Below are 23903 nucleotides of genomic sequence, written 5' to 3' on the forward strand. Positions count from 1 at the left end.
CTTGCTCTCGTATGTCCTTCTATTTGTTTTGTGTGGTTTTTATATCGTTGTCTACCGACGTTCTAACTAACCACTTTGCCATGAACTAGAAAACGTTCAGCTGGCGTTTTTTAGAGCACAGGACTATTTTCTGTGTTGGCAGGCTCTTGTTCCTCACCGGGGACCAGTTGGGGGGGCAGGAAACGGACATTAAAACTGGTCGTCAAAAGTCTCCTCTTGGGCCCCAAGCTGTTCTAGGTAACTATATATACAAAAGTATGTGGACACCCCTTCAAATTAGTGGATTAGGCTATTTCAGTTACTGTTGCTGACAGGTGTATAAAATGGAGCACACCGCCATGCAATCTCCATAGACAAACATTAACAGTAAAATGGCCTTACTGAAGAGCTCAGTGACTTTCAACGTGGCACCGTCATAGGATGACACCTTTCCAACAAGTCAGTAAGTACACATTTCTGTCCTGCTAGAGCTTCCCCAGGCAACTGTAAGAGCTGTTATTGTAAAGTGGAAACGTCTAGGAGCAACAACGGCTCGGCCGCGAAGTGGTAGGCGACACAGTCTCACAGAACGGGACAGCAGAGTGCTGAAGCGCGTAAAAATCGTCTGTCCTCAGTTGCAACAGAGTTCCAAAGTGCCTTTTCTTAAATGAGTCCGACTTTGGCCAACGTGCTATCATTGGATAATAAACTTGATGATCTACGATTAAGACAATCATTGGATAATAGTCTTAATCGTAGATCATTCAGTAATATCTTATTATCCGTGCTCTCCACAAGCAAATAGGATAATGCTCACCCAGAAGTGGAGCTCCTAGTGGCCAGGGACTTTAATGCAGGCAGACTTAAATCAGTTTTACCTCATTTCTACCAGCATGTCACATGTACAACCACTATGATCCTCCCTAGACTAGCCTACAACCACTATGATCCTCCCTAGACTAGCCTACAACCACTATGATCCTACCTAGACTAAAACAACACTATGATCCTCCCTAGACTAGCCTACAACAACACTATGATCCTCCCTAGACTAGACTACAACAACACTGATCCTACTAGCCTACAACAACACTATGATCCTACCTAGACTACAACAACACTATGATCCTCCCTAGACTAGCCTACAACAACACTATGATCCTACCTAGACTAGCCTACAACAACACTATGATCCTACCTAGACTAGCCTACAACAACACTATGATCCTACCTAGACTAGCCTACAACAACACTATGATCATCCCTAGACTACAACAACACTATGATCCTACCTAGACTAGACTACAACAACACTATGATCCTACCTAGACTAGCCTACAACAACACTATGATCCTACCTAGACTACAACAACACTATGATCCTCCCTAGACTAGCCTACAACAACACTATGATCCTACCTAGACTAGCCTACAACAACACTATGATCCTACCTAGACTAGCCTACAACAACACTATGATCCTACCTAGACTAGCCTACAACAACACTGTGATCCTACCTAGACTAGCCTACAACAACACTATGATCCTACCTAGACTAGCCTACAACAACACTATGATCCTACCTAGACTACAACAACACTATGATCCTCCCTAGACTAGACTACAACAACACTGATCCTCCCTAGACTACAACAACACTATGATCCTCCCTAGACTAGCCTACAACCACTATGATCCTATCTAGACTACAACAACACTATGATCCTCCCTAGACTAGCCTACAACAACACTATGATCCTACCTAGACTACAACAACACTATGATCCTACTAGCCTACAACAACACTAATTTGGATCCGTTGTGGGTCGACTCTGGACAATGATTTGAATGTTTAATTTGGATCCGTTGTAGGTCGACTCTCGACAGTGAATTTAATATTTAATTTGGATCCGTTGTGGGTCGACTCTGGACAGTGAAGTGAATGTTTAATTTGGATCCGTTGTGGGTCGACTCGACAGTGAATTTAATGTTTAATTTGGATCCATTGTGGGTCGACTCTGGACAGTGAATTGAATGTTAAATTTGGATCCGTTGTGGGTCGACTCTGGACAGTGAATTGAATGTTTAATTTGGATCCGTTGTGGGTCGACTCTGGACAGTGATTTGAATGTTTAATATGGATCCGTTGTGGGTCGACTCTGGACAGTGATTGAATGTTTAATTTGGATCCGTTGTGGGTCGACTCTGGACAGTGAATTGAATGTTTAATTTGGATCCGTTGTGGGTCGACTCTGGACAGTGAATTGAATGTTTAATTTGGATCCGTTGTGGGTCGACTCTGGACAGTGAAGTGAATGTTTAATTTGGATCCGTTGTGGGTCGACTCGACAGTGAATTTAATGTTTAATTTGGATCCATTGTGGGTCGACTCTGGACAGTGAAGTGAATGTTTAATTTGGATCCGTTGTGGGTCGACTCTGGACAGTGAAGTGAATGTTTAATTTGGATCCGTTGTGGGTCGACTCTGGACAGTGATTTGAATGTTTAATTTGGATCCGTTGTGGGTCGACTCGACAGTGAATTTAATGTTTAATTTGGATCCGTTGTGGGTCGACTCTGGACAGTGATTTGAATGTTTAATTTGGATCCGTTGTGGGTCGACTCGACAGTGAAGTGAATGTTTAATTTGGATCCGTTGTGGGTCGACTCTGGACAGTGAATTGAATGTTTAATTTGGATCCGTTGTGGGTCGACTCTGGACAGTGAAGTGAATGTTTAATTTGGATCCGTTGTGGGTCGACTCTGGACAGTGAAGTGAATGTTTAATTTGGATCCGTTGTGGGTCGACTCTGGACAGTGATTTGAATGTTTAATTTGGATCCGTTGTGGGTCGACTCTGGACAGTGAAGTGAATGTTTAATTTGGATCCGTTGTGGGTCGACTCTGGACAGTGAAGTGAATGTTTAATTTGGATCCGTTGTGGGTCGACTCGACAGTGAATTGAATGTTTAATTTGGATCCGTTGTGGGTCGACTCTGGACAGTTTAGAAGATCTAGAAAGTATAGAGGCTCTTATTCGGGTGACACGATGATCGATACCTGGCTGCCCTTTGACAAATAAAAATTATCATCTCACACTTTTGTCCATATTATTCTTGTTAGTGTAGTAGGCAATACCAGACCTGTATCTGTCAGCTGTTGGCTAGAGTGCACGTGACAATACCAGACCTGTATCTGTCAGCTGTTGGCTAGAGTGCACGTGACAATACCAGACCTGTATCTGTCAACTGTTGGCTAGAGTGCACGTGACAATACCAGACCTGTATCTGTCAACTGTTGGCTAGAGTGCACGTGACAATACCAGACCTGTATCTGTCAACTGTTGGCTAGAGTGCACGTGACAATACCAGACCTGTACCTGCCAGCTGTTGGCTAGAGTGCACGTGACAATACCAGACCTGTATCTGTCAGCTGTTGGCTAGAGTGCACGTGACAATACCAGACCTGTATCTGTCAGCTGTTGGCTAGAGTGCACGTGACAATACCAGACCTGTACCTGCCAGCTGTTGGCTAGAGTGCACGTGACAATACCAGACCTGTTTCTGCCAGCTGTTGGCTAGAGTGCACGTGACAATACCAGACCTGTATCTGTCAGCTGTTGGCTAGAGTGCACGTGACAATATCAGACCTGTATCTGTCAGCTGTTGGCTAGAGTGCACGTGACAATACCAGACCTGTATCTGCCAGGTGTTGGCTAGAGTGCACGTGACAATACCAGACCTGTACCTGCCAGCTGTTGGCTAGAGTGCACGTGACAATACCAGAGTGGGGACATTCGCTATACCTACGTAACGTTGTGACAGAACTATCAGAAAGAGTTGAAAATGCCATGGAAACAGATTGAACTTGTCCTTTTTGTATTCGGTACATGGGGATTTAACCTCCAACGGTATTGTTATGAGCACTACATATTTACTCACAGACTATTATCTGCTACAAGTCAATTTGACGGAAACAACATGTTTATTTTTTTTTACATATTAATTTCATTTTTTTTATAGATGATAAATACAATTTTAGCAGGCCAAATTGTCCAGGAGAGGCTGTCTGTCATAGTCTACACCTCCAGGAAAGGCTGTCTATCATAGTCTACACCCCCAGGAGAGGCTGTCTATCATAGTCTACACCCCCAGGAGAGGCTGTCTATCATAGTCTACACCCCCAGGAGAGGCTGTCTGTCATAGTCTACACCCCCAGGGAGAGGCTGTCTGTCATAGTCTACACCCCCAGGGAGAGGCTGTCTGTCATAGTCTACACCCCCAGGAGAGGCTGTCTATCATAGTCTACACCTCCAGGAGAGGCTGTCTGTCATAGTCTACACCCCCAGGAGAGGCTGTCTGTCATAGTCTACACCCCCAGGGAGAGGCTGTCTGTCATAGTCTACACCCCCAGGAGAGGCTGTCTATCATAGTCTACACCCCCAGTATCCCCAAATAATATTTATTAATCAAAAGCAGTTGTTTAAATTTGCAAAAACCTGTTTCGTTTAATGTTTTTTGAGACATTTTCATTGACAAAATTGATTCTGATCTATCTTTCTAATAGTGTGCTCCATTTTTTGTTTAGGTAGGTTGGTCTGTTGTTGAATACATAACATTAGGTTGGGTAGGCACTAGCCTTTGTATATAAATACTGCAATATAGTAATACTACTACTAATTATACAAATATTTGAGAAGGTTTGAATCCTAAGCAACCTACCTTTACATTGAGGTACAGCAGACCAACGTAGCTACTGTAGTAGGTCAAAGCTGTGTGCTTGGAAAAACCCCTTGGTATAGCATGGGTGTGGAGTAGGGCATTGTGGTGCTCATGTGAATTTCCTTTATTTTTCATTTTCAGACTAATGCCTACTTCTCACTGAAAATGTAGTTTTGTTGTTTTTAAATCAATCTGGAGTCGGGAACACCTTATCTCAGCTGTTGGACACGAGTGTTTGACTTTGATGTAAGAGAATACAATCATATAAGAGAATGGTATTGTCACTCATGTTATTGTAATTACATTGAATCTGCTGCAGTAGTATTAAAAACATACATTGACCTTATACAGTACCTTGCGAAAGTATTCGGCCCCCTTGAACTTTGCAACCTGTTGCCACATTTCAGGCTTCAAACATAATGATATAAAACTGTATTTTTTTGTGAAGAATCAACACCAAGTGGGACACAATCATGAAGTGGAACGACATTTATTGGATATTTCAAACTTTTTTAACAAATCAAAAACTGAAAAATTGGGCGTGCAAAAATCCAATAAATGTCGTTCCACTTCATGATTGTGTCCCACTTGGTGTTGATTCTTCACAAAAAAATACAGTTTTATATCTTTATGTTTGAAGCCTGAAATGTGGCAAAAGGTCGCAAAGTTCAAGGGGGCCGAATACTTTCGCAAGGCACTGTAAATATACAGCTGGATTGAGGACATGCGTTTGAGTATTGAAACAGGACATGATGTATGAATGGACCTACTGAACTATATAAACTAACAGGACTAGCTGTGTTAGGACATGCAAAGGGCTTGAGTTAGTTCAGTTAAATTACAAAATGACTGGAGAGAATGAAGACAGTCCAGAATAGAAGAGGTGAAACAGTATATGGTATCTGGACGTGAGCATGTCAGACAGGATAGAAGAGGTAAAACAGTATATGGTATCTGGACATGAGCATGTCAGACAGGATAGAAGAGGTAAAACAGTATATGGTATCTGGACGTGAGCATGTCAGACAGGATAGAAGAGGTAAAACAGTATATGGTATCTGGACGTGAGCATGTCAGACAGGATAGAAGAGGTAAAACAGTATATGGTATCTGGACGTGAGCTTTCTGTCTAACAAAATCCATTGTGATCAACCATCACGACAGAGTGGTATGGAATGTTTGGATCCTTATTCAAGCAGTCCTCCATCGAGTAGATCTGAGGAGATCCGATTGGTGGTTGCGATCTGATTGGCCGGTTCAGGCAGAGCAGAGGATCTGATTGGCCGGTTCAGGCTGAGGAGAAGCTGTCCTCTTCCAGAGCGGCAGAGATCAAGATGGATATCTGAGAGAACGATGGCCTTTCCTCCGCTCTCTAGAGAGGGAGGGAGGGAGGGAGGGAGGGAAGCAAAGAGAGAGAGAGATTTTGAGTACATGTCCTCAGTGAAATCAATGTACTGAGCAAATGTCAAATATTACTGTACGGCAGACCACGTATTCACCCTGCACACCCCAATTGACTAACAAACAAACCAAAACAAAGGCAAAGTCTTCTCATGACTTGTTGAATTTCAAAAAAGCTTTTGACTCAATTTGGCGTGAGGGTCTGCTATACAAATTGATGGAAAGTGGTGTCAAGGGAAAAACAAATGGCATTATAAAATCCATGAACACAAACAAGAAGTGTGTGGTTAAAAATGGCAAAAAAACACATTTCTTTCCACAGGGTCAGGGGATGAGACAGGGATGCAGCTTAAGCCCCTCCCTCTTCAACATATATATCAACAAATTGGCGAGGGCACTAGAACAGTCTGCAGCACCCGGCCTCACCCTGCTATAATCTAAAGTCAAATGTCTGCTGTTTGCTGATGATCTGGTGCTTCTGTCACCAACCAAGGAGGGTCTACAGCAGCACCTAGATCCTCTGCACAGATTCTGTCAGACCTGGGCCCTGACAGTAAATCTCAGTAAGACAAAAATAATGGTGTTCCAAAAAAGGTCCAGTCGCCATGACCACAAATACAAATTCCATCTACACACCGTTGCCCTAGAGCACACAAAAAATTATACATTCCTCGGCCTAAACATCAGCACCACAGGTAACTTACACAAAACTGTGAACAATCTGAGAGACAAGGCAAGAAGGGCCTTCTATGCCATCAAAAGGAACATAACATTTGACATACCAATTAGGATCTGGCAAAAAATACTTGAATCAGTCATCTTCTTATGGCTGCAGGGGCAGTATTGAGTAGCTTGGATGAATAAGGTGCCCAGAGTAAACTGCCTGCTACTCAGTCCCAGTTGCTAATATATGCATATTATTAGTACATTTGGATAGAAAACACCCTGAAGTTTCTAATACTGTTTGAATGATGTATGTGAGTATAACAGAACTCATATGGCAGGCAAAAACCTGAGAAAAAATCCAACCAGGAAGTGGGAAATCTGAGGTTGGTCGTTTTTCAACTCATTCCCTTTTGAAGATACAGTGGGATATTGGTCATGTTGCACTTCCTAAGGCTTCCACTAGATGTCAGTCTTTAGAAACTTGTTTGAGGATTCTACTCTAAAGGAGGGGCTCATAAGGGCTCTTTGAGTCAGTGGTCTTGCAGAGTGCCACGGGCTCGTGACACGCGGTCATGAGAGAGTTAGCTCACGTTCCATTGCTTTTCTACAGACAAAGGAATTCTCCAGTTGGAACATTATTGAAGATTTATGTTAAAAACGTCCTAAAGATTGATTCTATACATCGTTTGACATGTTTCTACGGACTGTAACGGAACATTTTGACATTTCGTCTGCTCCTAGTGAACGAGCTTTGTGAGTTTGGATTTGTAACAAAACACGCTAACAAAAGTAGCTATTTGGACATAAATGATGGACATTATCGAACAAAACAAACATTTATTGTGGAACTGGGATTCCTGGGAGTGCATTCTGATGAAGATCATCAAAGGTAAGTGAATATTTATAATGTTATTTCTGACTTCTGTTGACTGCACAACATGGCAGATATCTGTTTGGCTGTTTTGGTCTCTGAGCGCCGTACTCAGATTATTGCATGGTTTGCTTTTTCCATAAAGCTTTTTTGAAATCTGACACAGCGGTTGCATTAAGGAGAAGTGGATCCTAAAGTTCCATGCATAACACCTGTATTTTCATCATGATGTTTATAATGAGTAATTCTGTAAATTGATGTGGCTCTCTGCAAAATCACCGGATGTTTTTGGAACTACTGAACATAACGCGCCAATGTATACTGCGATCTTTGGATATAAATATGAACTTTATCGAACAAAACATACATGTATTGTGTAACATGAAGTCCTATGAGTGCCATCTGATGAAGATCATCAAAGGTTAGTGATTCATTTTATCTCTATTTCTGATTTTTGTGACTCCTCTATTTGGCTGGAAAAAAGGCTGTGTTTTCCTGCTCTGAACTAACATAATCGTTTGTGGTGCTTTCGCCATAAAGTCTATTTAAAATCGGACACTCTGGTGAGAAGTGATTCTTTAAAATGGTGTGAAATACTTGTATGTTTGAGGAATTTTAATTATGAGATTTCTGTTGTTTTGAATTTGGCGCCCTGCACTTTCACTGGCTGTTGTCATATCGATCCCGTTAACGGGATCTCAGCCCTAAGAAGTTATAGAACCCTTTATGGTTGGGAGATCTGAGGTCCGCTCACCAAACAAGAATTCACAAAATGGGACCAACACCAAATTGAGACTACATGCAGAATTCTACAAAAATATCCTCTGTGAACAACGTAAAACATCAAATAATGCAGAGCAGAATTAGGACGATACCCACTAATTATCAAAATCCAGAAAAGAGCCGTTAAATTCTACAACCACCTCAAAGGAAGCGATTCACAAACCTTCCATAACAAAGCCATCACCTACAGAGAGATGAACCTGGAGAAGAGTCCCCTAAGCAAGCTGCTCCTGGGGCTCTGTTCACAAACACAAACAGACCCCACAGAGCCCCACGACAGCAACACAATTAGACCCAACCAAATCATGAGAAAACAAAAAGATCATTACTTGACACATTGGAAAGAATTAACAAAAAAACAGAGCAAATAGAATGATGTTTGGCCCTAAACAGAGAGTACACAGTGACAGAGAGTACACAGTGGCAGAATACCTGACCACAGTGAAAAAAACAGAGCAGAAATGTCTTTATTACTTTGGAACTTCTGTGTGTGTAATGTTTACTGTTAATTTTTTATTGTTTATTTCACTTTTGTATATTATCTACTTCACTTGCTTTGCCAATGTAAATGGTGCAGAGTCTCAACAACTTTGAGAGATGGGCGTTTTACCCCACTGATCAACTGTCCAATCAACCGTCAATAGATGTTAAAACTAATGAAACTGTCATTTATCAAACAAACTGGTCTCCCATAGGACTCTAGACCTATGCCTAATGATATCATATTTCTACATTACAATATTTTTTTAAACATATGTTTCCCATACCAATAAACCCCCTGGAATTAAATTATATTGTTTTGAATTCTGATATTTCCCTCTAATGGTTCAGGTTATGAGTTGGAGTAGTTCTGATCCTAGACCTGTGGTTAGTGTCATCTACCTTCTACCTCAAACATTCGCAAACACAGGAAGTAGGAAGTGTACGATGTACCTCGTGCCAGCAGAGCTGCATGATGTCATAGATGTTGGGCGTGGCCATCCTGGGTCTGTAGAGACGGTGTCCTTGTGACACTCTCATCACTACTTCGTGGTTAGGGTTGTGTTCAAATGGCATCTTCCCCTCTGTAAACACCTCCCACATCAACACACCTAACACACACACACACACCTGTATCAATATACACACATATGCCTTCATCAATATACACACACAGCGACCACCTACCGAAGGACCAGACGTCAGACTTGCTGCTGAACTTGCAGAAGTTGAACACTTCAGGAGGAGACCACTTGACTGGGAACTTAGAGCCTGATGAACTAGTGTATTGGTCATCTAGCACGTACCTAACACACACACACACAGAGACACATACAGAGACACAGAGACACACACACACACACACACACACACACACACACACACACACACACACACACACACACACACACACACACACACACACACACAGACAGACAGAGAGAGACACACAAGCACACAGAGACACACAGCAGACATACACAAAGCACACACACACACACACAAAGACACACAAGCACAGAGACACAAACACAGAGACACACATGCGCACACAGAGACACACACGCGCACGCACTCACACACACAAACACACACACACACACACACACACACACGTTAGAACACAAAGAGAGATTCACACAGACAGAGAGGGACAGAGCAAACTAGAATGCTATTTGGCCTTAAACAGAGAGTACACTGACTGACCCAAACTTAAGGAAAGCTTTGACTATGTACAGACTCAGTGAGCATAGCCTTGCTATTGAGAAAGGCCGACGTAGGCAGACCTACGTCTCAAGAGAAGACAGGCTATGTGCTCACTGCCCACAAAATGAGGTGGAAACTGAGCTGCACTTCCTAACCTCCTGTCCAATGTATGACCATATTAGAGAGACATATTTCCCTCAGATTACACAGATCCACAAAGAATTAGAAAACAAATCCAATTTTGATAAACTCTCATATCTACTGGGTGAAATACCACAGTGTGACATCACAGTAGCAAGATTTGTGACCTGTTGCCTCAAGAAAAGGTCAACCAGTGAAGAACAAACACCACTGTAAATACAACCCATATTTATGTTTATTTATTTTCCCTTTTGTACTTTAACTATTTGCACATCGTTACAACACTGTATATAGACATAATATGATATTTGTAATGTCTTCCTTCTTTTAAAACTTTTGTGTGTGTAATGTTTACTGTTCATTTGTTTAATAATGTTTCCCTTGTTTATGTCTCTTTTGTTTATTGTCTATTCCGGTGGTTCCCAAACTTTTTATAGTCCCGTACCCCTTCAAACCTCTAGCACCAGGGTCAGCTGTACCCCCTCTAGCACCAGAATCAGCTGTACCTCCTCTAGCACCAGGGTCAGCTGTACCCCCTCTAGCACCAGGGTCAGCTGTACCCCCTCTAGCACCAGGGTCAGCACACTCTCAAATGTTGTTTTTTGCCATCATTGTAAGCCTGCCACACACACACTATACGATACATTCATTAAACATAAGAATGAGTGTGAGTTTTTGTCACAACCCGGCTCATAGGACCAGGGCACAAATAATAATAATCTTAATTTATAATTAATTATAATTAAATTAATCAATAATTTTGCTCTTACATATAAAATCGTATTTGTTCAATTGTGAATAACCTCACCACAGGTGCAATGTTGGGTTGTATTTGAGTCTCAACTAAATTACAGGAAAATTATTTAATGCTAGTGAGGGCCGAGAATCCACTCTCACATAGGTAGGTCGTTGCAAAGGGCATCAGTGTCTTAACAGCGCGATGTGCCAAGGCAGGATACTCTGAGTGCAGCCCTATCCAGAAATCTGTCAGTGGCTTCTGATTAAATTAAATTTTCACAGAACCGCTTGTTGCAATTTCGATGAGACTCTCTTGTTCAGATATCGGTAAGGAGGCAGGGCATGAAAGGGATAATCCAGTTGTTTGTGTTTCCGTTTTGAGAAGGAACCTGCCAAGTCACTGAGGTGCTTCGCTAAATCACATTTTACATATTTTTATTTAACTAGGCAGGTCAGTTAAGAATACATTCTTATTTACAATGACAGCCTACCGGGGAACAATGGGTTAAATGCCTTGTTCAGGGGCAGAACAACAGATTTTTACCTTGTTGGCTCGTGGATTTGATCCAGCAACCTTTCGGTTACTGGCCCAACACTCTAACCACTAGGCTACCTGTCACCCCTACATTGTCCAGAGTTCATTTACACACAAAAAAATCATACAATGATGGAAAGACCTGTGTGTTGTCCTTGTTAATGCAAACAGAGAAGAGCTCCAACTTCTTAATCATAGCCTCAAATTTGTCCCGCACATTAAATATAGTTGCGGAGAATCCCTGTAATCTTAAAAAACATCACCCAGATAGGCCAGTCGTGTGAGAAACAAGTCATCATCAAGCGGTCAGACAAGTGAAAATGATGGTCAGTAAAGAAAACTTTAAGCTCGTCTCTCAATTCAATAAAACGTGTCAATATTTTGCCCCTTGATAACCAGCGCACTTCTGTATGTTGTAAAAGCGTTACATGGTCGCTGCCCATATCATTGCAAAGTGCAGAAAATACACGAGAGTTTAACAAAGTTAACCATTTTCACTGTCCAATACGTCTTTCAAGCTGTCAGGCATTCCCTTGGCAGCAAGAGCGTCTCGGTGGATGTTGCAGGGTACCCAAGAGCGTCTCGGTGGATGTTGCAGGGTACCCAAGAGCGTCTCGGTGGATGTTGCAGGGTACCCAAGAGCGTCTCGGTGGATGTTGCAGTGTACCCAAGAGCCTCTCGTGGATGCTGCTGTGGAGCCAAGTGGCGTCGGGAGCAACTGCTTGCAGGCGCGTGGCGTCGGGAGCAACTGCTTGCAGGCGCATGGCGTCGGGAGCAACTGCTTGCAGGCGCGTGGCGTCGGGAGCAACTGCTTGCAGGCGCGTGGCGTCGGGAGCAACTGCTTGCAGGCGCGTGGCGTCGGGATCAACTGCTTGCAGGCGCGTGGCGTCGGGAGCAACTGCTTGCAGGCGCGTGGCGTCGGGAGCAACTGCTTGCACACTAGATGGATTCATTTTATTTTTGGTAGTGAAACAAGGCTACTCAGGCCCCGTTGAAAAATATAAATGGACTGTTTGAAAATTTGAGATTTTTTTTAACCACTTTATTTCTTTTTTGTTTGTTAAATGTGAATCACATTTTTATTTGGTGTACCCCCGACAGGGCATACCCCAGTTTGGGAATACCTGCTCTATTCCATATACATATACATATATACACATACATATTTTCACCATGCCAATAAAGCCCTTTGAATTGAATTGAGAGTTAGAAATGATGACTTTTTATTGTTCAATTCATTTAAAAAAAATTATATATCTAATTTGATATTGTTTATTATTTCACTTCCTTTGGCAATGTAAACATATTTTTCCCATGCCAATAAAGCCCCTTAAATTGAAGTTGAAATTGAGAAAATGGTTTGAGAGTTGAGTGTGTTATTCCGTTACGTACCTGGCCATTCCAAAGTCTGATACCTTCACCACCAGAGCATCGTTCACCAGACAGTTCCTCGCTGCCTATAGAGAGAGAGAGAGAGAGACAGTGATTAGCTGTTACTCTAATCAGGTATGTGCCTACTGGCTGAATGACTCACTGCTATTTATTGAATAATTACCTACTACGTTGAATTATTACTCGATTAAATTAATCACGTAACAATTAACTCATTAGGAATTTGGGGCACCACGGGAAAAGTTTATTTAATGAGTTACCAACTCCTGAATTAACTCAAGAATATATAGATGTCATACCAGTCACCAATTAATAATTTCTTCATATCAGTCTCATTCTGAATATCGTTCAAATCAAATGTTTTTGGTCACATACACATGGTTATTTTCGCAAGGCACTGTATGTATATATAAACTCAGCAAAAAAAAAAACGTCCTCACTGTCAACTACATTTATTTTCAGCAAACTAAACATGTGTAAATATTTTTATGAACATAACAAGATTCAACAACTGAGACATAAACTGAACAAGTTCTACAGACATGTGATTAACAGAAATGGAATAATGTGTCCCTGAACAAAGGGGGGTCAAAATCAAAAGTAACAGTCAGTATCTGGTGTGGCCACCAGCTGCATTAAGTACTGCAGTGCATCTCCTCCTCATGGACTGCACCAGATTTACCAGTTCTTGCTGTGAGATGTTACCCCACTCTTCCACCAAGGCACCTGCAAGTTCCTGGACATTTCTGGGGGGAATGGCCCTAGCCCTCACCCTCCGATCCAACAGGTCCCAGACGTGCTCAATGGGATTGAGATCCGGGCCATGGCAGAACACTGACATTCCTGTCTTGCAGGAAATCACGCACAGAACGAGCAATATGGCTGGTGGCATTGTCATGCTGGAGGGTCATGTCAGGATGAGCCTGCAGGAAGGGTACCACATGAGGGAGGAGGATATCTTCCCTGTAACGCACAGCGTTTAGATTGCCTGCAATGACAACAAGCTCAGTCCGATGATGCTGTGACACACCACCTCAGACCATGACGGACCCTCCACCTCCAAATCGATCCCGCTCCAGAATACAAGCCTCGGTGTAACGCTCATTTCTTCGACGATAAATGCGAATCCGACCATCACCCCTGGTGAGACAAAACCGCAACTCGTTAGTGAAGAGCACTTTTTGCCAGTACTGTCTGATCCAGCAACGGTGGGTTTGTGCCAATATGCGACGTTGTTGCCGGTGATGTCTGGTGAAGACCTGGCTTACAACAGACCTACAAGCACCACAGTCCGGGTCTCTCTCCTCCTATTGCGGACAGTCTGAGCACTGATGGAATGATTGTGCGTTCCGGGTGTAACTCGGGCAGTTGTTGTTGCCGTCCTGTACCTGTCCAGCAGGTGTGATGTTGAAATATATTGTCCCAGTGTCCGTGGTTTGATGTTGTAGTTTTCGGCCGTCAACTCTTCCTAAGACACAAAGACATTCCGATCACCCAAAAGGAATCGTCTGCTGCCTATGGTTTACGATCGACATGAGGCGTCATAAAACCCCCACATCTATCCCTCTCCCCCTCTGCGGGAGAGAGAGAGCTCTGTAGAGCTGATCCACTGTAACCTTCTGGATCCTCACAGGAGAGTCATGACACTCCCTATTGGCAGGGAGTGAAATGCACCAGGTCTCTATTGGATGACAGACTTACCAGGTCTCTGTGAATGAAGCCGTTTGCCTCCAGGTGTTCCATCCCCTCTGAGACGTCCTGACAGATACTCAGTAAGGACCCCGGGCTGAAGGTGTTCCGACGCTGCCTGAAGTAAATTAACCCCAAAAATATTTGAATTTATGCACTGAGGGAGGCTGTTAAGCGCCTCCTCGCTCCCCTTCTCGCTTCCCAACCTCTCAACCTCGCTCCCCTCCTCTCGCCCCTCCTTGCTCCCAACGTCACTCCTCAACCTCGCTCCCCAACCTCTCAACCTCGCGCCCCTCCTTGCGCCCCTCCTTGCTCCCAACCTCACTCCTCAAACTCGCTCCCCAACCTCTCAACCTCGCTCCCCAACCTCGCTCCCCAACCTCTCAACCTCGCTCTCCTCCTCGCGCCCCTCCTTGCTCCCAACCTCACTCCTCAACCTCGCTCCCCAACCTCTCAACCTCGCTCCCCTCCTCGCGCCCCTCCTTGCTCCCAACCTCACTCCTCAACCTCGCTCCCCAACCTCTCAACATCGCTCCCCTCCTCGCGCCTCAACCTCGCGCCCCAACCTCGCTCGCCTCCTCGCTCCCCAACCTCGCTCCCCTCCTCGCTCCCCAAACTCGCTCCCCCTCCTTGCTCCCCAACCTCGCTCCCCAAACTCGCTCCCCCTCCTTGCTCCCCAACCTCGCTCCCCAACCTCGCTCCCCTCCTTGCTCCCCAAACTCGCTCCCCCTCCTCGCTCCCCAACCTCGCTCCCCTCCTCGCTCCCCAAACTCACTCCCCTCCTCGCTCCCCAACCTCGCTCCCCAACCTCGATCCCCTCCTCGCTCCCCCTCTTCGCTCCCCTACCTCGCTCCGCTCCTCGCTCTACTCACATAACATACTCTGATGATATCCTGAAACATTGAAAATGCCACGTATTTTAGAGTGCAAAACCTATGAACGTTTTGGCTTACCTGATGTGATTGAGCAGGCATCCCAGTTCCATGAACTCAGACACAATGTAGATGGGTTTCTGATGGGTACACACTCCATATAGCTGCACCAGTTTAGGATGGGAGAGACGCCTACAACACACACACACACACAGTAACATTATGGGTCATCTGTATATCCAATCCGTCTATCGATGTGTGCAGGCTTCCTCAAGGAAGTCACATCATAACCTTGGCTTCCTCTAGGAAGTCCTGTGTGGGATGTATTGTACTCACATCATAACCTTGGCTTCCTCTATGAAGTCTTCTTCGTACATGGCCCCCTCTCTGATAGCCTTGATGGCTACTTTGTGTTGAGCTCTCCATTTCCCCAGCCTCACCACCCCAAACTGACCACAACCCAGCTCCTTCATGAAGGTCAGCTCAACAGGGTTGATCTCCCACTTCTCTGTATGGAGTAGAGTTGTGTAGACTACTAGTGTAGAGTAGAGTACTGGTGTAGAGTACTGGTGTAGAGTAGAGTACTGGTGTATAGTATAGTACTAGTGTATAATAGAGTACTAGTGTAGAGTATAGTACTGGTGTAGAGTACTTGTGTAGAGTGCTGGTGTAGAGTAGAGTACTAGTGTAGAGTAGAGTACTGGTGTAGAGTAGGATACTAGTGTGGAGTAGAGTACTGGTGTAGAGTAGAGTACTAGTGTAGAGTAGAGTACTGGTGTAGAGTAGGGTACTAGTGTGGAGTAGAGTACTGGTGTAGAGTAGAGTACTAGTGTAGAGTAGAGTACTGGTGTAGATTAGAGTACTGGTGTAGAGTAGAGTACTCGTGTAGAGTAGAGTACTAATGTAGAGTAGAGTACTAGTGTAGAGTAGAGTACTGGTGTAGAGTAGGGTACTAGTGTAGAGTAGAGTACTGGTGTAGAGTAGAGTACTAGTGTAGAGTAGAGTACTGGTGTAGAGTAGGGTACTAGTGTGGAGTAGAGTACTGGTGTAGAGTAGGGTACTAGTGTAGAGTAGAGTACTGGTGTAGAGTAGAGTACTGGTGTAGAGTAGGGTACTAGTGTGGAGTAGAGTACTGGTGTAGAGTAGGGTACTAGTGTAGAGTAGAGTACTGGTGTAGAGTAGAGTACTGGTGTAGAGTAGAGTACTAGTGTAGAGTAGGATACTAGTGTGGAGTAGAGTACTAGTGTAGAGTAGAGTACTAGTGTAGAGTAGAGTACTGGTGTAGAGTAGAGTACTGGTGTAGAGTAGAGTACTGGTGTAGAGTAGAGTACTAGTGTAGAGTACTAGTGTAGTGTAGAGTACTAGTGTAGAGTACTAGTGTAGAGTAGAGTACTGGTGTAGAATATAGTAGAGTACTAGTGTAGAGTACTAGTGTAGAGTAGAGTAGAGTACTAGTGTAGAGTACTAGTGTAGAGTAGAGTACTAGTGTAGAGTAGTGTACTGGTGTAGAGTAGAGTACTAGTGTAGAGTAGAGTACTAGTGTAGAGTAGAGTACTAGTGTAGAGTATAATACTTGTGTGGAGTACTAGAGTAGAGTACTAGTGTAGAGTAGAGTACTAGTGTAGAGTAGGGTACTAGTGTAGAGTAGAGTACTGGTGTAGAGTAGAGTACTAGTGTAGAGTAGAGTACTAGTGTAGAGTATAATACTTGTGTGGAGTACTAGAGTAGAGTACTAGTGTAGAGTAGAGTACTAGTGTAGAGTAGGGTACTAGTGTAGAGTAGAGTACTGGTGTAGAGTAGAGTACTGGTGTAGAGTAGAGTACTAGTGTAGAGTATAATACTTGTGTGGAGTACTAGAGTAGAGTACTAGTGTAGAGTAGAGTACTAGTGTAGAGTAGGGTACTAGTGTAGAGTAGAGTACTGGTGTAGAGTAGAGTACTAGTGTAGAGTAGGGTACTAGTGTAGAGTAGAGTACTGGTGTAGAGTAGAGTACTAGTGTAGAATATAGTAGAGTACTAGTGTAGAGTACTAGTGTAGAGTAGAGTACTAGTGTAGAATAGAGTACTAGAGTAGAGTAGAATATAGCAGAGCACAGTAGAATCTCACCATAGCTAAAGCCTGCTGTGGAGGGAGCCAATCCATCCTTCTGTCCTACTGGATATCTCAACCTGGCTACTAGACCTGAGAGAGAGAGAGAGAAGCGATTCCCAAACCTTCCATAACAAAGCCATCACCTACAGAGAGATGAACCTGGAGAAGAGTCCCCTAAGCAAGCTGGTCCTGGGGCTCTGTTCAGAAACACAAACAGACCCCACAGAGCCCCAGGACAGCAACACAATTAGACCCAATCAAATCATGAGACAACAAAAAAGATAATTACTTGACACATTGGAAAGAATTAACAAAAGAACAGAGCAAACTAGAGTTCTATTTGGCCCTAAACAGAGAGTACACAGTGGCAGAATACCTGACCACTGTGACTGACCCAAAATTAAGGAAAGCTTTGACTATGTACAGACTCAGTGAGCATAGCCTTGCTATTGAGAAAGGCCGCCGTAGGCAGACCTGGCTCTCAAGAGAAGACAGGATATGTGCTCAATGCCCACAAAATGAGGTGGAAACTGAGCTATACTTCCTAACATCCTGCCAAATGTATGACCATATTAGAGAGACATATTTCCCTCAGATTACACAGACCCACAAAGAATTAGAAAATAAACCCGATTTTGATAAACTCCCATATCTACTGGGTGAAATACCACAGTGTGCCATCACAGCAGCAAGATTTGTGACCTGTTGCCACGAGAAAAGGTCAACCAGTGAAGAACAAACACCATTGTAAATACAACCCTTATTTATGTTGATTTATTTTCCCTTTTGTACTTGAACTATTTGCACATCGTTACAACACTGTATATAGACATAATATGACTTGTAATGTCTTTATTCTTTCTGAACTTCTGTATTTGTAATGTTTACTGTTCATTTTTATTGTTTATTTCACTTTATATATTATCTACCTCACTTGCTTTGGCAATGTTAACACATGTTTCCCATGTCAATAAAGCCCCTTGAATTGAGAGAGAGAGAGAGAGAGGGAGAGGAGAGAGAGCCATCAAATTGTGTGTGTGTGTGTGTGTGTGTGTGTGTGTGTGTGTGTGTGTGTGTGTGTATGTATGTATGTGTGTAGTCTACCTGCAGCGTTGTGGTTGTGGTACTCTATAAATCCTGTTGGATGAAAGGCGTGCCCAGAGTAAACTGCCTCCTACTCTTTCCCAGATGGGAATATATATATATATGCATTACTATTGCTGGTGGATAGAAAACACTCTGAAGTTTCTAAAACTGTTTGAATTATGTCTGTGAGTCTAACAGAACTCATATGGCAGACAAAAACCTGAGAAGAAATCCAAACAGGAAGTGAGAACTCAATTTTGAAAACAGTGCCATTTGATGTCCATCTTAGATATGGATGAGCATGCACTTCCCAGGGCTTCCACATGATGTCACCGTCTTTAGATTCTGGTTGTATGATTCTACTATAGAGGAGGGGCTCATAATAGCTCTTTGAGTGGGTGGTCTGGTAGAAAGCCTCGGTCTCGTTGCGCGCGGTCAGAAAGAGAGTGTCCTCCCGTTCCTATGCTTTTCTTCAGACAATGAAATTCTCCGGTTGGAACCTTATTGCTGATTAATGTTTAAAACATCCTAAATATGGATTGCATACATCATTAGACTAATAATTTTGCACGCCCAATTTTTTCAGTTTTTGATTTGTTAAAAAAGTTTGAAATATCCAATAAATGTCGTTCCACTTCATGATTGTGTCCCACTTGTTGATGATTCTTCACAAAAAAAATACAGTTTTATATCTTTTATGTTTGAAGCCTGAAATGTGGCAAAAGGTCGTAAAAGTTGAAGGGGGCCGAATACTTTCGCAAGGCACTGTATGTGCACATTATCGAACAAAACACACAACACATGTATAACATGATGCTCTATGAGTGTCATCTGATGAAGATCATCAAAGGTTAGTGATTCATTCTATCTATATTTATGCTTTTGTGACTGTGAAAAATGGCTGTGTGTGTTTTTTGAATTTGGTGGTCATCTAACATAAATATATGTTGTCTTTCATTTGCTGTATTGGACTTGCTAATGTGTGAAAGTTAAATATTTTTAAAGAAATTTTTTTTTTCAGCTGAATGTGAGGGGGTGTTCCCTTTGGGGAACTCCTCGCCATAACAAGAGAGAAATTGTGTGTGTGTGTGTCTCTGTGTGTGTGTGTGTGTGTGTGTCTCTGTGTGTGTCTCTGTGTGTGTGTGTGTGTGTGTATGTGTGTAGTCTACCTGCAGCGTTGTGGTTGTGGTACTCTATGAGGTCAGGTATCAAGGTGAACAGGTGTTTCTCAGTCAGGTAGAACTGTCTGGGGCAGCCTTCCGTCTCCCTGATGTGGTAATGCCTGATAACGGCACCTCTGTAACAGACACTCTTATTCAGAAGTCAACTATGGTCGTTTTTAAATATTTTTTTTATACTTTTTTTGAATTTTACCCCCTTTTTCTCCCCAATTTCGTGGTGTCCAACTGTTAGTAAATACTATCTTGTCTCATCGCTACAACTCCCATACGGCCTCGGGAGAGACGAAGGTTGAAAGGTCATGCGTCCTCCGATACACAACCCAACCAAGCCGCACTGCTTCTTAACACAGCGTGCATCCATCCCGGAAGCCAGCCGCACCAATGTGTCGGAGGAAACACCGTGCACCTGGCAACCTTAGTTAGCGCGCACTGCGCCCGGCCCGCCACGGGAGTCGCTGGTGAGCGATGAGACAAGGATATCCCTACCGGCCAAACCCTCCTTAACCCGGACGACGCTGGGCCAATTGTGCGTCGCCCCACGGATCTCCCAGTCGCGGCCGGCTGCGACAGAGCCTGGGCTAAAAACCAAGAGTCTCTGGTGGCACAGCTGGCGCTGCGATGCAGTGCCTTGGACCACTGCGCCACCCGGGAGGGTAACTATGGTAGTTTTGGGTCATTTAGCAGACACTCTTATTCAGAACCACTGAAGGCAGTCAACTATGGTAGTTAAGACCCATACCACAATCAGTAACTAAAAATATCCCTAATAAAGCAGCTATTTAGTTTACACAACCATCACACAATGTTCAAACAACATTCATATAACGTTAGACAATGTTTTACTGACAAAATAAATAGTTGAAATAACATTATGCAGATCTAATAAGACATTTATACAACGTTTTAACCTAGGACCCCCCCCCCCCCCACCCCACCAGTGATGCGTACCCTGCTGATTTGGCATAGAGGGAGACGGTGTATGTTCCTGGGTTACTGGAGTCTCTTACCATGAATCCTCCCTCTTTATCCTGTACAGGGAGACAGATTTACAGACACACACACACACACACACACACACACACACACACACACACAGAGAGAGAGAGACACACACAGATACACACACACATACACACACACACACACACACACACACACAGAGAGAGAGAGACACACACAGATACACACACACACAGACACACACACACAGACACACACACAGACACACACAGAGACACAGACACACACACAAACACAGACACACACACAAACAGACACACACACAGACACACACACAGACACACACAGAGACACAGACACACACACAAACACACACACACAGAGACACAAACACACACACACAGAGACACAAACACACACACACACACACACACACACACACACACACACACACACACACACACACACACACACACACACACACACACACACACCTCTCTCCTCAGTAGTTCCTCAGCTTTGACCCTGTTGACATGTTTACTGTACCAGCTGAAACACACATTAAACATCTGTTAGTTCACTTTACAGCAACACATTAAACATCTATTAGTTCACTCTACAGCAACACATTAAACATGTGTTAGTTCACTCTACAGCAATATAATATAATCTATTAGTTCACTCTACAGCAACATAATATAATCTATTAGTTCACCCTACAGCAACATAATATAATCTATTAGTTCACTCTACAGCAACATAATATAATCTATTAGTTCACTCTACAGCATCACATTAAACATCTGTTAGTTCACTCAACAGCATCACATTAAACATCTGTTAGTTCACTCTACAGCAACATAATATAATCTATTAGTTCACTCTACAGCAACATAATATAATCTATTAGTTCACTCTACAGCATCACATTAAACATCTGTTAGTTCACTCTACAGCATCACATTAAACATCTGTTAGTTCACTCAACAGCATCACATTAAACATCTGTTAGTTCACTCTACAGCATCACATTAAACATCTGTTAGTTCACTCTACAGCATCACATTAAACATCTGTTAGTTCACTCTACAGCATCACATTAAACATCTGTTAGTTCACTCTACAGCAACACATTAAACATCTGTTAGTTCACTCTACAGCAACACATTAAACATCTGTTAGTTCACTCTACAGCAACACATTAAACATCTGTTAGTTCACTCTACAGCAACACATTAAACATCTGTTAGTTCACTCTACAGCAACACATTAAACATCTGTTAGTTCACTCTACAGCAACACATTAAACATCTGTTAGTTCACTCTACAGCAACACATTAAACATCTGTTAGTTCACTCTACAGCAACACATTAAACATCTGTTAGTTCACTCTACAGCAACATAATATAATCTATTAGTTCACAGCAACATAATATAATCTATTAGTTCACAGCAACATAATGTAATCTATTAGTTCACAACAATATAATATAATCTATTAGTTCACAGCAATATAATATAATCTATTAGTTCACAGCAATATAATATAATCTATTAGTTCACAACAATATAATATAATCTATTAGTTCACAGCAATATAATACAATATATTAGTTCACAGCAATATAATTAAATATATTAGTTCACAGCAATATAATATAATCTATTAGTTCACAACAATATAATATAATCTATTAGTTCACAGCAATATAATATAATCTATTACTTCACAGCAATTTAATATAACACTTATTGTTAATATGTACTGATGTTGGGAGTGTCTCTTGATGCTAAAGTCTAAGTGGGATCTTTAGGACGTCCGTCTGACGTCACCCAATTTACTTGAACGGTTAAAATTGGTGTTAAGGTAATGGTTATGGTTAGGATTAGGGTTAAGGTAATGGTTATGGTTAGGATTAGGGTTAAGGTAATGGTTATGGTTAGGATTAGGGTTAAGGTTATGGTTAGGATTAGGGTTAAGGTAATGGTTATGGTTAGGATTAGGGTTAAGGTAATGGTTATGGTTAGGATTAGGGTTAAGGTAATGGTTATGGTTAGGATTAGGGTTAAGGTAATGGTTATGGTTAGGATTAGGGTTAAGGTAATGGTTATGGTTAGGATTAGGGTTAAGGTAATAGTTATGGTTAAGATTAGGGTTAAGGTAATGGTTAAGGTTAGAGATTAGGGTTAAGGTTAGAGTTTAGGGTACAGAAGTCCCGAGGATCCCACTTAGCATCTACTGTATGCTGACGCCAAAGCAACACGACGTTGCAATGATGTTCCTCTAGCCTCAGCTTTACTCACGCATACTGTGCCAGGTTCCCCAACTTCTTCTCTGTCACGTAGTTGATGGGGATGTAGCCCTCCTCCCTGCAACAACAAACAAACAAACAAACAACTCCATGTTCTGGATCAATAGTAGTGGACCAGTCATAGAACAAGGTCCAAAGACCGGCAAATGCTCTCACTCACTCACTCACTCACTCACTCACTCACTCACATACACACACACCACACACACACAGACACACACACACACACACACACACACACACACACACACACACACACACACACACACACACACACACACACACACCACACACACACACACACACCACACACACACACACACACGGTACTGACCCGTATTGGTTGCGGGCTTTGTACCAGTTGATGTCACATTTCTCCAGTATGAGGTATTCTCCTCCCTTGGTCAGAGTCAGGTCATGTGGTTCAGGACCATTGAAGTCATACAAGGCTATCACAACTTCCTGTTGCTCTTCCTCCTCCTCAACACCACCAGTATCATCATCATTATCATCGTCATCATCAGGGTCGTGTACGGGAGGTGGGGGAGGGAGAGGCCGACGACACTGGGGGAGGGAGGGAGGAGGAGGGAGGAAGAGAGAAGGAGGAGGAACATGTGTTACCGTTGTAGTCCTGTTTTGTTTAGCTTGTTGCTAGGAGAAGGGGTATTGTTGCTAGGAGAAGGGGTATTGTTGCTAGGAGAAGGGGTATTGTTGCTAGGAGAAGGGGTATTGTTGCTAGGAGAAGGGGTATTGTTGCTAGGAGAAGGGGTATTGTTGCTAGGAGAAGGGGTATTGTT

The 23903-nt window shown here is 43.0% G+C and overlaps 1 protein-coding gene across 1 annotated transcript in view; it reads right to left on the minus strand.

The window, feature by feature from the left end:
• Nucleotides 1-5578: 5578 nt before the first annotated feature.
• The window catches only part of LOC139379519 (tyrosine-protein kinase Tec-like), a 43748-nt gene continuing 25423 nt past the window's right edge, over nt 5579-23903 (minus strand). The window contains exons 7-19 of the mRNA XM_071122337.1: nt 23441-23670; nt 23099-23164; nt 21288-21342; nt 20782-20861; nt 19822-19949; nt 17582-17656; nt 15812-15983; nt 15557-15667; nt 14616-14721; nt 12915-12979; nt 9590-9708; nt 9356-9513; nt 5579-6073 (exon numbers count right to left, since the gene is read on the minus strand). Coding sequence (XP_070978438.1) covers nt 5990-6073; nt 9356-9513; nt 9590-9708; nt 12915-12979; nt 14616-14721; nt 15557-15667; nt 15812-15983; nt 17582-17656; nt 19822-19949; nt 20782-20861; nt 21288-21342; nt 23099-23164; nt 23441-23670 — 1449 coding nt within the window. The 3' untranslated portion in view covers nt 5579-5989. The remainder of the gene's footprint in view (nt 6074-9355; nt 9514-9589; nt 9709-12914; nt 12980-14615; nt 14722-15556; nt 15668-15811; nt 15984-17581; nt 17657-19821; nt 19950-20781; nt 20862-21287; nt 21343-23098; nt 23165-23440; nt 23671-23903) is intronic.

This window comes from Oncorhynchus clarkii, chromosome 21, assembly GCF_045791955.1.
Source record: "Oncorhynchus clarkii lewisi isolate Uvic-CL-2024 chromosome 21, UVic_Ocla_1.0, whole genome shotgun sequence".
In the NCBI taxonomy this organism is placed as follows: domain Eukaryota; kingdom Metazoa; phylum Chordata; class Actinopteri; order Salmoniformes; family Salmonidae; genus Oncorhynchus; species Oncorhynchus clarkii.